Source organism: Passer montanus, unplaced genomic scaffold (assembly GCF_014805655.1).
Source record: "Passer montanus isolate IOZ18808 unplaced genomic scaffold, ASM1480565v1 scaffold12, whole genome shotgun sequence".
Classification (NCBI taxonomy): domain Eukaryota; kingdom Metazoa; phylum Chordata; class Aves; order Passeriformes; family Passeridae; genus Passer; species Passer montanus.
In genome coordinates this window covers 1,246,254-1,265,221 of record NW_024358722.1, presented here as the reverse complement: position 1 = coordinate 1,265,221, position 18,968 = coordinate 1,246,254, and the positions used below count along the sequence as shown (strand labels likewise).

The 18,968-nt window shown below is 37.0% G+C and overlaps 1 protein-coding gene across 1 annotated transcript in view; it reads right to left on the bottom strand.

Annotated features, from left to right (window-relative positions):
* Window positions 1–18,968, bottom strand: part of SMYD3 (SET and MYND domain containing 3) — a 385,175-nt gene that overhangs the window by 337,552 nt on the left and 28,655 nt on the right. The window contains exon 2 of the mRNA XM_039697893.1: window positions 3,625–3,688. Within this exon, the coding sequence (XP_039553827.1) occupies window positions 3,625–3,688 (64 nt within the window). The remainder of the gene's footprint in view (window positions 1–3,624; window positions 3,689–18,968) is intronic.

Below are 18,968 nucleotides of genomic sequence, written 5' to 3'. Positions count from 1 at the left end.
TAGGGGCAAAAACCAATGAGGTCTGACTGAAAAAAAATTAAAAGCAAAAAATCTATACGTACTTGATCCTGAAATCAGAGTTCAGTTGCAAAAGGTCAGCCCAAAGGATCTCTTGTGATAAGTTCCAGTTTCACATTTCTAGTACTTTTTAAATAAAATTAAAGTGGTAAAAGTGAAAACAGCTTGATTCAACTAGCCTGAAAAAGAAAACTAATGGGATTTTTTAAATTTGGAACAACTCACTCATAATCTTTAAAATAGATATTACGGAGATTTGTAAAAAAACAGGTATTCTGATTTGTTTATAGTTTTTTTTCAGGACTACCGGCTCTGCATACATATTCCCTTAAAAGATAACTATTCTCACTGTAAGTTACAAAAAGAGAGAGATTTTCAAAGACTATTTCTTCTCCTTAAGGTTAGCCTGAAGATAGTTTTTTGTATCACTTGACATTTTAAAACAAGATGTTTATAAGATATTTGCAGCTTAAAAATGGCTCATTTTAGTACACTCTGAAATATAAATCCCCTGTTGTATTTACATTGAAGTTTTTTTCACAAAATCCACCATTATTCTAGACCCAGTACACCTACTGAGATTAAACTTTTTAAAGTCAGATTTTTTTGTTAATTCTATTTTCATACAATGTATTAATTACAAAACTCCAGGAAAATTACAAGTTTTAAGCGTAAGTGTTTTGAGTTGCAATATCACACATTCAAAAATAATTAAATCCTTCTGCAACTAAGTGTGAACTGCAAATTCAACTGCATAATTTGCACTTCAAAGTTATCTGTATTTAAAAAACTAAAATAGTCCTGTTTTGCCAATATTCACTTTTTTAAATGTGCAAAATGCAGTTTCATCAATACCCTGCTGTTTATTTGTTGACCAATTAGTTCAATTAGAAGTGCACATATTAATGAATTGCACTTAAGCTACTGAGGCTAAGTAGGGCACAAAGCATTTGGTTTAGCTTTCCTAACAGCTGCTATAAAACTGGAGCAGCATGATGGTTTAGCTGGCTTATTAGAACAAATACGAATCAGAGGACAGCTCTCAAGAGCAGAGAGATCTGGCTGGTCTCAGTTTTATCTGCATCACCTGTTTCAAGTCATCAATCCCAATAAATTCACTGCTTTGACTACAAAAGAATTTTTTTTCCTGTTATTCTCTATCGCTACCTAATATCACAGGATATACATATATTAATTAAATATTAATTTATTTATATAAACAGTTCAAGAAATTATGTAACTGCCAATACACAGCGTGTTAAGTGCAGATTACTTTTAGCAGCAGAAGCCTGTCTCACTGAAATCCCTGCCTACAACTATGGATGGCTTTAAGCACGTGAACCTCAGAGCTGGCAGCACAAAGCAAAGACTCTCAAGATGGCTTCAGGCTATCCCTTGTGAATCCTCAAAGAATGTTCACATAGTTGTGCTTCTCAAAGAGGAAGCTCCAGTTCCTACCTCCATTACCTCTACACCTAAGTTGAACATTGCATTACACCTTGCAGATTTGCTTTTGCAGGTCAGTGTCAGCAGTCTCACTTCATATTCAAGACCTGCTAACAGAACCTTTACCAATGACTCTCCCAGAAGACATGTTTTAAACTTACCTTGCAAATACTCTGGTCTTTTACAGTCTTTACAGCCATGTTTTCCTTATGATCTCCCATAATAAATCTACCTGTGGCATTATTATTGATGGTACAGTAAGCACCTAATGTACGTTGCACACATTTGCCATACGATGAACCAAAATGACAGATCTTCCTCTTTTCCCTCCCCATATGTTTTAACCCCCAAAAGGAGGGATTTGTGGGATCTTGAGAACACTACAGATTAATTTAAGCAGAATTGTTTATAGAAGCACATGATATGTGACAAGATCAGCCCTGAGGAGAAAGACTTGGGGGTATTGGTTGTCAAGAAGCTCAACATGACCCAGCAATGGGCACTCACAGCCCAGAGAACCAAACATGTCCTGGGCTGCATCCAAAGCAGGGCAAGTCATTCTGCCCCTCTGCTCCACTCTGGTGAGATCCCACCTGGAGTACTGCCTCTGCTCTGGGGCCCTCAACACAAGAAGAACATGGAGCAAGTCCAGAGGAGGGCTACAAAGATGACCAGAGAACTGGACCACCTGTCCTATGGAGACAGCAGCCTTCCAGTACCTGAACGGGGGGCCTGCAAAAGGGCTGGACAGGGACTGTTTACAAGGGCATGTAGTGGAAGGACAAGGGGGGATGGCTTCAAATGGAGAGTATACTTAGCTTAGACATTAGGAAGAACTTCTTTACTGTGAGGGTGGTAAGGCACTGGAACAGGTTGTTCAAAGAAGCTGTGGATGCTTCATCCCTGGAAGTGTTTGATGCCAGGTTGAATGGCATGCTTTGAGCAATGCTTCAAGCAACCTGATCTAGTGGAAGGTGTCTGCCCATGGAACTAGATCATCTCTAAGGTCCCTTCCAACACTAATCATTCTATGATGCTTTCATTCCATGATCATTGGAATGTCGAAGACTTGACTTAAAAAGTTATAGAGTATTACTGCTAGTCTCCTTTGACCAGTAGCTTGTTATCTTTATTTTTCTCTGTTTAGGAAAAGGAAAATAAATTACATACACACACACCCCCCACAAAAAAAAAAAAAAAAAAACAACTCCTACAACCAACCCCCCCCACCCCCCCACCTAAAAAAAAAAAAAGAGAAAAAAAATCACAGTGCAAAACTACGAGGAACCATTTAAAACTTCAAGTGTTCTATAAGGCAATCCTCTATATCATGTCAAGTATAAAAGTTGAGATTTTAGGCCTTTGAGAACTTTTCACCTTTGAGAAGTATTTCATAGGATAGAATCACAGGATAAGTCAGGCTGAATGGATCTATGGAGAGCTCTAGTTGCAAAGCAGGGTCAGCTCTGGGGTCAGACCCAACTCAGAGCTTTATCCAGTAGGGTCTCCAACCCCTCAAACACAGAGATCACACAAACACCCTGGAAATCTCTCGGAGCTTTATCCAGTAGGGTCTCCAACCCCTCAAACACAGAGATCACACCCTGGAAATCTCTTGACTGTCAAGAGCTTTTCCTTATATCCCATGTGAACCTCTGGTCTTTCAACTTAAGCCTGTTGTCCCTTGTCCTCCTGCCATGGACCACTTTACTTCTTGAAAATCTCCTCAGAGAAGCGGTTTTCCTTAACACCTTCTCTTCTCAACAGATACTTGACCCGTATTTCCTCTTAAAAAACTGGAATATAGAACTTGCATTATAAAAAGTACTCCTGAAATGCAAATTGTTTTACTGCAAAATTGACTTAGAGATTCCAGTCTACAGACAAGCTTAGGAATTATTCCTCCCCGTCTCACCAATTACAGTCAAACACCACACATTTCAACTTATTTTTGTCTTTTTTACTTATCAGAATCTCACATTTGTAACTTTAAAAATACTCTAATAAAACAAGCCAGCATTTTTACCCACCCTGTCCAAAACTACAAATAAATTACAGTGTAGAGGTATTCAACATGCAAAAGGTATGGAGACTCTGTAAAAAACAAAGTCTTCAAATGCCTATTTTTTAAGCCCTTTACAGCTGTTATTTTTATCTTACCTGACAAGATCTACCACAGTATTTAGCAACCTTGCACTGAGAGCACCTGTGCAGATTTTCATTCCTGTTTAGAAAGAAAAAAAAAGAAAAATAAAAGGGTTATAAATACAGATCAAGTTTTGTATTTATCCTTTTTACCTAACTAGCAATTTCCAAATATTCCAAGTCACAAAAAATATCTTTAAAACAAGAATCATCTGAAATGCACTGTAATGCAAGAAGAAATTGTACATAGTTATGTTCAAAGCTATAGTCACAACCCTTTACTTCTGTTACTCAGCATCTCTAGGGCCATTTTGGACCAACAGGAAAAGTATCAAATGTGCTTTTGTCATGTAGCTGTAACTCTGAGGAGTTTGATTTTGTAGATAATATTATAATTAGAGCTGTGCAATACAGCTAGCTAATCTATTTACTGAGCCTTGTCTTAAGCAAGCAAGCATCACTATCTGTCTTAAACAAGACCTTGCAGTGAACCTGCGGCTGTGACATCAAATTTTATCTTTATAACACAGTCCAAAGTTGACAGTGTTATAAAGAAATTTCTATTCTAAGAAAACACTTCTGATCAGTGGACAATGAAAACAAAATAAAAATTCATAGGTGAAGTACAAAAATCCAATGAAAACTGGAGGCTGTGACATCAAATTTTATCTTTATAACACAGTCCAAAGTTGACATGTCACCAGGAATTTCTATTCTAAGAAAACACTTCTGATCAGCGGACAATGAGAACAAAATAAAAATTCATAGGTGAAGTATAAAAATCCAATGAAAACTAGGAGAACTACCAGACCTATACATTACAATCTAAAGGTTAAAAGCACCTCCTGCCTTGTAGTACTGTTTTCTGATACTGCCTTAATTTAGCTATATGACTTCAGAAAACATCACTGAAGTTCTGCACATTTTTAGACAGTAAATAGGCATTTAATGTGAAAGTACACACAGCAAATCTTGTGTGCTTTCACATTAAATCAAATAGGTAAGTAAAGATATTTACTTCATGTGAATAAAAATCAGTCAGATTTTGAGGCTATAGCAAAAACCAACCTCCCCTTTCCCTCAGGTCCCACAAATGAGAAAGGTATTTTGCTGATATATCAAAGTTTTACTATGTTTGGATTGTTAAAAGTAAGAGCTGATGCATTACCTTAGGACTCTTATATGCATTTGTGGAATGAGAAAGTAAAACTTTGATATATCAGCAAAATACCTATGTTTGAATTATTAAAAGTAAGAGCTGATGCATTATCTTAGGACTCTTATATGCATTTGCGGAGTTTAGACAGCTGTATTGGTCAAATAGTAAGAAGAGCATTATGAACAGTTCATTAAAATCAAGTAAAAATATTTTCATTTGTACCACATAAAGATCCCTATGTTGTCACAATATTTTGTAGGTATTCATACTTACTACCAGGAGAAAAGTAATTTATAAACATTTCAGATATAAGTAGATGTTTTCCTACAGCATTCTTTACCTTCCTACCTGAAAAGCCAGCCCTTGAGACAGAAAAAACTAGCAACTGTTGGATTTCTAGAAACAGAATCTAAAATCTTGTATACGTACAAGAGGTTTTGAATTTTAAGGTGCAATTCCTGAGGACGATTCAGAGTTAGAAACAAGCATGAAATCTTCATTTTGCCAGCTAGGGAAAGCTGGCATCTTCAAGGTTGAGCAATGACACAACCTTGACCACATTCTGGTAGAGGAGGATATATTTCTCAGTTTAGATTAGAAGCTCAAGCAAATACACTTTGAAGGCAGACTTTGTTTGTTCTACATGTTATTCACCAAAATACAACGAGTTCAGAGTTTGAAAACGGAGCAGGTGCAATTTTAGTCCCAAACACACTGAAGTACCACACAGTCCCAGGGGCAACAGGTGAGACGCAAATTTCCAAAGCAGAGTAATTAAAACTTTCTGGAAGCTGAATTTAAATTAATCAATACCACAAAAATCAGAGAAGTCTTTTCTACAGTTTTCACACTCTTCTGTGAGACAGTTAGATGCAATAACCTTAATACACTGCAAGGATACCTGGCCTTGGTGTATCTCTTGGCAATTTTCCAAGAGATGCCAGGATTTACTGGAATCATTCGTGTCAAGTCACCAACACATATTCCATCTTTCTTTTGTAACACAACAAGCAGACGTGTTGCCACAAAGCACCAAATTCCCTCAAGAACCTCAGAAGCTTCAATACTTCAATATTTCCTTCGTATCCTTTGTCCCCAAGGCTTAACGATGCTGCAGTAACAAACACATACACAAAAATCTAAGCACCACTCAAAACTGGAGTTTTTGTCAAACTGACACTTCAGTCATATTATTTGAATAAGGAGACTCCCTCCTGGTGCCATTCAATGAACGAATTATCCATTCATCTTAGAATGAAAAGTAGACATAGAATGCCTGTGAGAGAGCTGAACAGTAAAGCTGCTAATGAAAACATTGCTTTCTTTTCCAATCCCTCTTTCCCCTCCTGGACCAAAAAAAAAAATTCCTTTGTATTTATAACATCTCTGGATCATGCTACATGGCATACTAAGTCTAAATCAGCATGATCTAAAGCATTAACTCTTAAATCCTTTATAGTCAGATTCATGTATTCATATATGGACGATTTGTGTATTTTAGAACATTTTAAGAAGAAAGGCAATTTCCCTGGTATATTTTTGTCCTTCTCCATATTTTACTGACGTCATAGGCTTTATTAAAGGAATTTTGAAGTCCCTGTCAGATACTCCCATGCATTTCTTATTACCTTTAAACTTCACCTGGAGATAGCATCAGGTCCCTTACAAAGAACCTGCTACATCTCACCTAATGTGACTAATTTAATGGATGAGAAAATGCACAAAATTTGAACTAATGGATTCAGTTATACTTTATTCACTAAAAAAGCTTCTGCTGCAACAAAAAAAGGAAAGATACAGCAATTAAAAATAAATTATTAATTTTCCAACACAGTATAAACAGAATTTTGCAAATGACCACAACCCCTTATGCAATAACAAGCATAAGCGAGCATCTTAGCCTGTACTAAAACAAACAGTCAAAACAAAAAACAACAAAAACCAAAACCCACAAGCAAGCAGGGGTTGTCAGTTGACCTCTAACATAGTATTATGGTCAGGTAAAGAATCTTTCCTCTAAGGAATTTGGTTATTTCTAAATCTTGCCATCATTATGGTCTACAAATACTGTTCATAGAATTAGCTCTTCCAATGTGTACTGAGAAGGCGAAAGAGCAACACCAAATGCAGAGGTGGCCAGAAGAATTTCCAGGAGATTGATATGGGCAGGAAACAAAACAAAACTTATGAGAAAGGAAAAAAACAAGAAAGCTCAACCGGAAATGCCCCAGTGGACACGCCCTCCCAATAAATTTATTTTTTCCTTTTTTTTTTAACACATTATTAAAATCTTAAGAAGAAGGTGAAGAGGTTAGCAAGGGTTTGCCTGGACTAACAGGTCCTCTAAGAGTCACACCTGCGCTTGTTTAACTTAAAAAATATGTGCACTTTTAAAGACATCACATAATATGTTCTGCTTGCCAGGAAATGGCCTAATAAATTTCAAATATCACAACAAAGTCAACCAAATACAATTAGACTACTTAACTTATAATGGAAATGCATCTACACTGCTCTGCTGATTGCAGGCACTTGACTTTCAGCCCTACTCACAAGATAAGTGTCAGATATAACACAACTGATTACCAGACTGCGTTCAACATGCCCTTCTATGTAGTTCATTCACACTTCTGCTTCTGTCACATCTTGCAGGAAAACAGGACTATCTCACACAAATCCCCTCCTGCATTTTTGTTGTTGATATTGTTTTTCAGTTAATAATCCTGCCCTGTATACATGAATGAAAAGAGCAGCTCTTTCCAATGCATGTCAAGCTGAACTAATTTCCTGAACAAATTCTTAGATCTCTGTGATTCAGTCAAGCCTGTCAAGTGCATAAAGTCTTCTTGGATTTTCTCAAGTATGTGCATTTCAGACCTGTCACAAAGTGAAAGCAATCAATACCTACAGTTAGCTAAGAAGTCATTCATCATTTGAACTAATATGCCTCTGTCTTCTAATAACAAAAATAAAGTTGTGAAGAACAAACAGCCATCTTACATTTGGTAGATTTGAGAGCACAGGGGTTATGTTAAATGCAATTACAGCTTTCTCTCCACACCTCTCTCCCAACAATGAGGTGTAGCAACAGAGCTGGTCCCCAGCTGTTACTCCACTGCTGACTCACGTGGGCACCAGGCACCCTGGGGAAGATGGCTCTGAGGGCAAGGATGAAAGGTGCTGAGTGTCAGGCAGCACAACACAGGGCATATGCAGCTGCAACATCCCACATCCAAGCCCTGGGCAAGCAACAACTCTGCAGCCAGTGAGTTGTGCCCACAGCAGGGTTCCCAGCCCCTCTGGTGCCCTGGCTGCTGACTTGGCTCAGCCTGGCGGGCTCTGGTGCCCTGGCTCTCCCTTGGCCAGGCCGCTGGACTTGCTCTGCAGTCTCGGATGAGCTGGCAAAGGAGAAGATGTCTTCCACAAGGTCCATGGCCCACAACCTCTGAAACAAGGCTGCCAGGCTTTTCTGTCCTCAGGTTATGCTGTACACTGCTCTCAGGCCCCACACTGGATCTGGGCAAACAGGAATACACCAGCTAAGAAACCTTTGAATTCCCTGCTCCTAAAAGTAATGAAAAAAAAATCTCCAATATTCTCCACTTGCGCACCTCATTGTTTTAAGTATACAAATTAATATTTTTTAACCTAAGAGCAGCACTAGGAAGCAGCTTTTTGGGAGGAAGAACTGGAGTTAGAAGATAGCAACTACAGCTAACCATCAATGATCAGAGTCATTATTCTAGTGAGAACTCAGACCTTTTATATAAGGAAAACATACCTACTTTAATTCCAAATAAAACAATCATCTATTTCATACCTCAACCTTCTACAGAAGTGGTATTGCATTGTCCAGCTAAAAGAAAACACAAGAACAACCAATCTGATGATGAAAATTTAATTAAGACAATTTGCACTCTAAAGGACACTACTTACTAACAGAAACAAAAATTTGGCACTCAGGATGACTCCCCATAACTTAAATCTTGGTTTCTGAAGTCTTACTTGTAACCCTGAATGTCCACTTGCTGTTAATTTCTGTAATTCTTGTTATACCTAGACATCCACTTAACACCCAGAAACATTCCTGCATATATTCTACAAGGAAAAATCAGAATTCAGATAGATGAGGACAAAGATGATCCTTCTGCATAGAATGGGTATCAGTTCTGTTCAAACCTTACAAGTGTTTTTTACATATGTACTGTCTGTATTTGGTTTTAAAATACACATTCCACAGATGTATGGGTCATACAACTTTAGCTGACAAGAGCTTCTGGATCTTATTTTTTCTCTGGTTTTGTGTATTAGGTATATGTCCCACCATTCTTTTCTTCATTTTACTTTTTCTTCTGACAAATACCTGGTCTACAAACTGTGAAAAACATATTCTAAACAAAATTTGTAAGGGTGTACAGTCATTTCTTCATTGCAGTATAACCTTTCCTGACAATCTACATTGGAATTTTAGTTTTTTTCTTCTTTTGGAGGTTGCAGGAGCCAAAGTCAAGGCTGAGGGGGGAAAAATGCAATAAAAACACATCCAAGTGCTAGATTTCATTTATTTCTGTATAGAAACTGGTCTTTGTGTTCACCCAGTGAGTGAAGTATTGCCAAATTTGGATAAAAAAGTGTTTCTTTTTCAAAACCTCTTTGCACTATTTTGAAAAAGAATGGCAAGACATTCCTTGCTGAAATTGAAAAGTTATCTGGAGCCACAAAGTGATGTCACTCCCACGGGAAAAAAAAATCCACATTGATTTTTTGAAAATAAAGACACTAGAAGTGTAGTACTTATTCTGATACAACCTAAAACAGAATTATACTCTTCTCCACTAAGCTGGTAAATAGTGAAATGCTTCAGATGTGCTTTCCAGAAAAATTAGTGAAGGAACTTATAAGAAGAAATACCAAAAAATATGGTCCTCAAATTGGCATTAAATTTAATCTTAACTTTGAATCTACTTCTCCATTCAACATTTACCTCTCATCCTAACCTACACAAGAAAATACAAAAAAATCTCTCTACTAAAAACCAAAATATTTACATTAGAAGGAATTTCAGTAGTACAAGGCCCTAAAACTCATTCAGAAGTGCTCAGCCTATCCCAAAACAGTGAGCTTTTGGTCCTAGAAGACATTTGGAATATATTTGCATAAATATACTGTATACACACAGTATATGTACAAACACACACTTTATCAATGTTCACAATGAATAAAACAAACACCATCACAACTGAAATCAGTGGCTGCGTGAAAATACTGCACTTATTCCCCCAGCAAAACTCACAGTTGTCCCTCACTGAGAGCTGAAACAGCATCACAGCAGAAGATGGCTCCAAGAGCACCAGGTACCTACTACAAACTGTCTGTGGCATCTTCTTGCCCTGCAAAGCTACTTTGACACAGCTGCCTTCAAATCAAGGCCATCTCCAGGGCTTCCCTGCAGTGGGCATGCCAACACGCCTCCAGCAATTTCAGGCTTAAACAGATTATTTTCAGTCACACAGTACATTCATTCCACCTTGGGATTTCAATCAAAGAAGAAAGCCAAATACTGTGCAAGACTAAGATTACATTTCAAAATATGAAAAGGTCATATCTATAACTTAGTAACCTGGAAAAAAGCTACATTGCAATATTTTTAAATGCACATTTCTGGAACATGTGGTTAAAATCCAATGAAGCTAAGTATAATAAAACATCCCATCTTTCACTTCTCCCTATAAAAATGATTAATTTGTTCATTAATCTCCTGTATATCTAAGTAGTTTTTTCTTCAGCCCATAGGTCAATGTTCCACCAAAACAAAGCTGTTACTCTAAAATATCATATTGATGTAAACATTTACATCCTGCTAGTATTACCTCCGGGATCATATGGATATACAATTTTCAATTAAATATAAACCCCTCTGACACTCTCAGAGAAGAATATCTTCATGAGTTTTTCTTTTTCTTTTTTTAACTCACTTCCTTTCTTGACCACATTTATATTTTGGCATAAATATTTTTTAGAGATCCTGCAATGCCTATTCACTTGCTTTTCTTTTTCCAAATGTGAACATCTATGCCCAAAAGATTTTTCATTCCCTATGGAACACATTTTGAAAGTGATGAACGAAAAGATAAAATATTTCAGGCAAAAATCTTTGACAGACATAGTAATACAGACAGGCTCAAAATAAATTCCAGTGCTTTTTGCCCTGTAGATTTAGAATTGGGAAAGGATATTCATCAAGTGAACTCTTCATTTTCAACCTGCTTAGCCCTCGTGGTTAGATCACATCCAAGTTAAGATTTAAATATAGGTGACTGGAATAGAATAGTCAGTTCTGCTTACTTATAAGTAAGCAGAAACAGCTTGTTTCCAGCTCAGGTGCAATCTGATATTGTGAGGTTTCACAAGACATCTGAAGTGGTCTTGTCATGAACTCATAAAATCCCAAAGAAGACTTTTGCATTGGAAAAACGTGAAAATGTTCCTGACATCTGTAATTCTGCTTCCCACTTTGATCCAGCTCTCCAGCGCAGGATGGTTTTCACTGTACCTGTTTCTCTTGGGATGCACTTTAAAAGCACATACGTTTCCCTCAGACCAAAGCACTTCTCATATTGAGTCCATCCTCACCTCCTAGAAATGTAGACTATTCCTGAGAGTACCACTGTTTATCTCAAAATCTATTCTACACAACTGTGAGTCACTAGGGAAAACTGAACAAAGATCACTTTTAGCAAATCTATACACACCTGTAATAAATTTACAAATAGCTGCCTTACCAGTTCTCTCTCAGTTTAGTTCGATGCATAGTCTTTTAAATTACCATTAACTGACACATTCCATCATATTTTTCCTTCAAATCTTCTGTATTTTATGCCTGTCATTTCATTACCTCCAGCTTTGCAGGCATTTTGGTTTGCTTGTCACTGTTCATATTTTGTCCTTAATTTACTCTATTTCAACACCTTTCCCATTTCAGAATGTCTTTCTCCTTTTATAGATTACAAAGGCATTGTTTTTTATCTCCAAGAAGTCTTATTTTTTCCCCACCAGGCTCAAATTCTTTTTCACTTTAAATTCCTTCCAGCAATTTTCATATCGCACGGGAGTGGCACTTCCAAGCATTGATCTCAAAACATTTTAGAAAGCTTCTTCCTATCAGGTGCTTAAATAAAATCTCTTATGTTCCATCTCTCACTTATTTCTCCAACAGATTCTGGATGTCAATACTGAAGGGATGTCTCCCCTTCCGTGTCCCTCCTTTACATGTCAATGAAACGTGGATTCCATAGGCCCCACACTAATGATTAATTTTGGAAATGTTCACCAGTAAGAATGAAGGTCTTTCATATTAGCATAGGAACATCAATGTTACACAGAAATTATTCAGAAAATGCAGAACATATATATTTACTATTGATTCCTGTAAGGTAGTTAAAACCAAGTTGTTATTTTCACAGAACTGCACTGCACCATTACTGATGGAAAGCAAGACCTTAATCCAAGACTGTCTGTGCAATAGCTAAAACTTAAAGTTAAGCTTTATAACTAAACACCATGAAGTCCATTTATCCACATCACCTGGAAGAAATCTTAGTGTTAAAAAACATACTCACACAACTTTTCACATCTCAAAGCATCCTTAAAGACTCACTAGAGCCTCATCTGGTTCTCAAAGGTCTTTGTAAGGGTCTCCTGTGATTTAATTAACCTGTTTGTATTGAAACTCCTGTGGACATCCCCAGACTCAGCAGAGCCACTGCAGGCTCAGTGTTTACAGCAGAGCCCAGGCATAAAAGGCAGCTGACAGAGCAGAGGCCACGCCACCCAACCTGGCAGGGCACCACCACCCAACAGCAGGGAGCAAATGAGGTACGTGAGCTAATTAGCAATCCCAGCACTATGTGTGCAGTGGGGACACAAGTGGTTTTCAAGGCCTCTGCCAATTATGCCACTGTAACAGGCAGGGAAATAGCAAGGCTCAAGTGTGTGGTGATGTTTGTTCACCTCTTGTTTGCTTCCTCCCCTGCTTCACTCTTGTCAATGACCCTAGAGAGGCAGGACAAGGCGCTGAACCCATTTCATGCTCAATATTCTAAATTTAAGAGAGTGAGAGACATGATGAAACTGGCCAAGATGCTGAGACTACTGATCTGAGAAAGCCTCTCCAAGGCTGAAGCCTTCCCAGTCCAAAATAAACAGCCAAGGGAAGTCGTAAATCAGTTCCACATCATCTAATACTTACTCTCTGTACTCTGGTGACATCCGATGGCTAAAAGCATAATAGATGTTTCTTCAGTTTCAGAGAGCAGTTATCCAAGTTTCCCTTTTCCTTTTTTTTTAGTAGAGAAGCAAAAAAATATTAAAAAGAAATGCCTCTAACTATAGTGACACTCATATATTTTAAGGGGAAAAAAAAGTAATTATAATTTAACAGCTGTGAGCCCTAGTGTGAATTTGCCTAAGTCTAATTCCCAGCTGTTCTAGAGAAACTTTCAGTAAGCAAAATCTATACATTCTTTAAAGTTTTAAAATTTGCCCATTTATAGCAAAAAGGTCTTTTTAAAGAAAGCAGCCCAATTCCAAAATATATTTCGGAGCCCCATGTCATCACTAGCTTTAGTACAATTTTTCCTGCTGAAGAATTGACAGTTTGACCAGGAAGGCATCAAACCCCAGGAGTAATCCTGAAAATTTCCATCTCACTAACTGATGTGCTTGAAGATATGCACATGGTCAGACATGCCTGTAAATGGCAGCTTTCTCTCACAAACTGGTTCTGAAAATAGTACTGCTACATTTCTAACTACAGTCAATACCTTCACAAAAGAGACCAATTCAAACTATGGAAATGTCAAAATAATTTAGTCTCTCCCAGAAACTATTTTAGAGAGGAAGCACAGATAATACTTGCAAAAAAGTTTTCATAAATTCTTGTGGAACTGTAGAAATGAAGATAAAACTTGAACTACTTTTGTTCCATCTTGAATTTTTAACAAAAATTCCCATGTATTTTGCAGTGAAAGCATCTCCATTTCTAGCTCATTTTATCAGGCAATAGAATAATGATGTTGGATCAACATGAGAAACAACCAAGTGATTTTAAAAATCGCAAGCTATTTTAATATTTTAATTTTAAAAAACTATGTATTAATTAAGTCATGGGAATTTCAACATACGGCATGCTTCCTCACACTTAGCTACCAGTTCTCATGTTTCTCTTACAACATTCCATAGCAAATGTTAAAAGAGGAGCTGCCAACCCATAATATCTGTCATAAGATAAGAGATTGCAGTTTACCTTCCTGCTGATTTGTCACAATGACAATACATAAGTACACACTTTTCCATTTCAAAAATTGCCACTGGTTTTGAAGCTTCAAATGAGCATAGACACAGCAAGGCAGTTTAAACTAATAAGGAAAATCACAAATTGATATGGATTGGCAATGGATTTTGCACAATTACCTAGTTAAAATTGGGTTTTACATTCCAGAAGGTACTACTTTTACATCATTATAAGTATTCAGTTAAATTTCATTTTCTCCATGGCCAAGAAATATGAGCCTTTAATCATTATATCATAGCTTTAGCAATGGGTCATGAGTGAAATCAGATTATTTGTTTCAGTTCAACAACCATGGAATGAGACTCTGCAGAGCATAGTACAGGGAAATGAGAAATATGTTATTCCTTATTTGCAAAGGAAGAAAGTGAAGGTTTATTGTGATAGGCAATTGCTGGGAGAGAGATGGAGATTTTGTTAATGTATGTCAGTACAGATATGGCTTATAGATATCAGTAGAAGTTAAATAACCAAAAGCAATGCTCTGCTTTGCAGAATAAAATAAATGCCTGCAGTATATGATCGAGAAAAATGAGCCTCTGGTAATTTCTAAAGTCAACCATGCCTCAAATCAATGAGCTGAAAAAGCTTGCAGGAAGAGATGATCCATTGCAACCACACTGCTTTATAAAAATTTCACTTTCATCAAGATTGCAAAATAAATGTTTTAAGTGCACACATATACATGAATATATTCTTATCCACACACATAGTATTGGCATATCCACACATATAGTATAGGTTATTGGCATTTTATTCCTATTGTGATTTTTCATCTCATATCTGTTATTTCCTCCTGTATTTCCCAAAAGTGTTACGCTCTAACTCATCACCTTTTCTGAACATCCACCACCACTCCTGCATGAACACAGTGAAACTCAGAAGAGGTTCCTCACCACCTTGGGCACCTGCCCCCTTCAACAGCTCTGTCAGCGCACACAAGTGACTTGTGCACGTTGGAAAGGCTGGTACAGTATCAGAGGGATCTACACAAACCCTACATGCAGCTTACTTTACTGCTTGAATTCTGGTCCCCAGTCAAACTTTACATCCAAATCGGTTACTTTGTCATTATTAATGGAGGGAGAGTCAGATGTTCTCCTGTGCATGCTTCACTCAAACACCCCACAGCATGCCAACAGCTTTAAGTAGCTTATGTTGAGTCCCCACTGTTGTTACACGTCTGCAACAGGTACTTAAGGTAAAACTGATGTATTTCTTATGAAAGCATGAGTTGTACAAAGCAAAGCTGCACATCAGAGATGCAGAGAAAATGTTCCTCCACAGGACAGGTGCAAGACCAAGTGACCTTCAGATTGAGAGGCAAACACCCAACCTCTGTTGCTCTGGTTCCTTAGGCTGTGCAGGAAATACTTGCCCAAGGAGGTCACTTCTTAATGTCCAGCCAAAAAAAGCAAAGTCAAATTGTCAGTGTAAACAGCAGGAGATGCAGGTGCAATTTGGGGATTAGGGATTTTTGGTTTGTTTCATTTTAATCAAGACACTGGCTTTTAATAATTGGGGGTATTTCTCAGCTAGCAAGTGGATTAATACCTCTGATTAACTTCATACAGATTATTGAAACAGGTAAAAGAACCCAAATTACATCTACAGTTTTAGCTGAATATAAGAATTTCACATGAAATGACTTGACTTCTCCTTTTGGTAGAGTTCTCAAAACCTGAATACACCATTTGAAAAAGAGATCAGTTGGGTTCACAAAGAAGTAGCAAAGGGAACACAGTTCAGTCAAACACAAGTCCCACTACTGAAATATTTGCCTGAGGAATACCAGCACTTAGGCATTTGTAAGTGCTGCATATATATACAGCACTGCTAATACAAAATAAAAATTATAAAAACATTCCCATACAGGAAGGATAAAACTAATGACAAATAGGTAAGGAATACCTTTAACCCAGTACAATACAGTTCCTGTCACCATGGCAAAAACCTTTGAGGACAATCAGATTTCTTCACAGCAACAAAATTCCATTCAGTCAAGGAACCACTCAGATTTCAAGTCTGGAACCTAACCCAGAGATGATCCACACTGATTTGGGTTATTTAATTTAAAAGTAAACTGTATTTTGAAAAGGGCATGTAGTGCATATTCTACTGGTATGATGGCTTTCATACTGAACAGGTTATGTTTAAAGAATGTATGTTTGTTCAGGGCAGTCAATTAGAGAAATTACATATTTTAATTAAGCTGTGTTCTTACCTCAAAATAATTCTTGTTTTCTTCCATTAAACAAACTGAATTTTCAGTCTGCTGTTACATAGCTATTTCTGATGTTCTGGAACACCCTTACTCAGCAGGGCCAAATTGTGGCATCCCCTCTGCTGTGCACCAGTATTTCTGCAGTCAGGCTAAGTTCATGCTGGTTACATGTAGTTAATAAAATGTGTTAGCTTCACATAAGTAACCCCTGAATTTTGTAGAATTTCTTCACAACAGAAGCATTCAAAAAACTGAAAAGCTTCCCTTTATGCTATTATATATAAACATATATATATATATGCCAGGTGTCTCCCAACTTGAAATTGGGAGCATATTATGCAAGACATTGGCACAGAATCATTTCTTGAATCAGGGCCACATTTTTGTACTTTATACAATGCTAATTTTCCACCTAATTTGATAAAAAAGATCCCATCATGCTACTAGGTCTTTGCACTGTTGAAGATGAGCCCCTCTTCAAAAGATTAAAAAAAAAACAAAAAACCCTAAGGCTTTGACCACTGCCTTCATTTAAAAACAAACAAACAAGTTCAGTTTTTTGCCAAAAAAAAAAAGGCAAAAAACAAACATGATGAGGGAAGGACTGGTGGAACTGATGGATAAATCACACACAGAACCATCTTATACTATTCTTCTATATTCCTCATCCTAAACTATAGGTATGGTGAGCAGCAGTAGTGTCTCAACCAACAAAAGACAGCAGAAATTCCTTAACCTACGTGACCGGAAAGGGGAACTGCCAGGTTCATACTCGTAATTACTTTTAAGAAACTTGGGTGGAAATCTGGATTAGAGCATATTTGGTGTTAATTCTTCTTGTAAAACTCATGAACCTTGAAAATACCTGTGAACATTTTAAGCTAAGATGTGAAGTGAGTTTCCAAGACTAATTTGTTCTGGCAATGTCCAAGACAGAAGTACAAACAGATGTTATAGGTTTTCCTGGAAAACCAAGGGATTTGGGGAAAAAAAGTCTTCTGAACAATTAATGATATTGCCAAAATAAATAAATATGCAGTCATCTGCTAAAACTAAATATATATAAGCATAACCCCAGACCAAAGTATAAATCCTATAAAAATATCAGACAGATTAATATAAACCAGGCAGTGCCAAAAGAGTTGTTTTAGGACACCAGAAGAATATGGTAAAACTCTCTTTTAGAGTGAAATTATTATATACTTAGTAGTGCTACCACATACAAAAAAAATTAAAAAAAAAAAAATTTCAGGAAAAAAAAAGTCATAGAGATCTGGACTCTGTTAGCTAAGGATAAAAACAGACTATCAATTTATTAACATTTGTACAAGCCTAAGAAGGTGCTTTTATTTTCACAGGAATGTTGACTTTGAAAAGAAAATTAGATTTATTTTTTTTAAGTGCAGATATTTTAGAATGCTGGCAAGAAAAATGAAATCCAATTAAGTCCATTATTATATTTCATTTCTGTAGTATTAAAATAACATATTCAGGATACTCTAAATTAATTGCAAACAGAGAAACTTGGCAGAATAAAGCATTGTACCATCCTATAATTCCTATAATGTTTAACCGGAATTCTTATAAAAACATTTTAAAAATTCAGTTTATGACCATTTTTGTAGTGAATTCATGTCATGCATTTTGAAAAAGAAATTACTTGTTCTGGGATCTCTCCTACTCCTAAAATTTTCTCATTCTGTGTGATTACCAAAAAATACAACAACTCTCCTAGTTATGACTTGAAGAAACCAATTAATTTCCCAAATACTTATTGGTTTTAAACTGTCCAAGCACATTTTCTAAGATAAGAAAAAATGTGTTTATGAAAGCATACTTAGCATGTATGCATCAAAAAAATTTACAAATTAGCATTTTCTACTGGAAAATGTGTTTGCTGGATAAGTGGAGAGCTGCAGATAAAAATACTGGATAAAGGCAACTAGGTAAATGAAAGGAGGAAATCTGCTACTCTGGGAACAAGAACTGGCGTTTTCTCCAGTGCTGATTTCCAAGTCCAAAAGCCCTGACCTTCACAGTAGAATGCCATGACCTTACTCAGCAATGGACTTCTATTGTACCACTGAAGTCTTTGGCAAAGTTTTCACCAACTACACTACTGCTGGATGAATGCAGTAGTAGAACAACAAGTCACTCAATGGGGTCAGTTTCTTCCAGCAAAGACTGTTCTCCTCTGACCAGTGAAAAAGTAAATTAGCATTGACACCAGAAACACAACCTGTAGGTTTCAGGTCAGACCAGAATAGACTGACTGTGCACTAACACAATGCAAAAAAACCCCCAATTTCTGAGGGTGTTAGCTGGGGAAAATGGGGTAATTATGAGCTGTAGCCCTTGTGCTATGACCTAGCTGAAACCAGCAGTCAATGTGTAAAGTTTCAGGTACCCACAGTACTCTCCAGTCAGTCACTCTGCAGCACAGAGACACATTGAGTCACACATTTTGTAACAAAAACAACCCAAAACCTGACCTCAGGAAAAAAGTCTTTTACAAAAACTTCAGCACTAACGGAAAGCTGTTTAAGTGATCACTATTCATAAGTAAACCACCTACATAACAATAGGCAGGAATAGTCCATTCTTCAAATATAAGATCACTGACATTT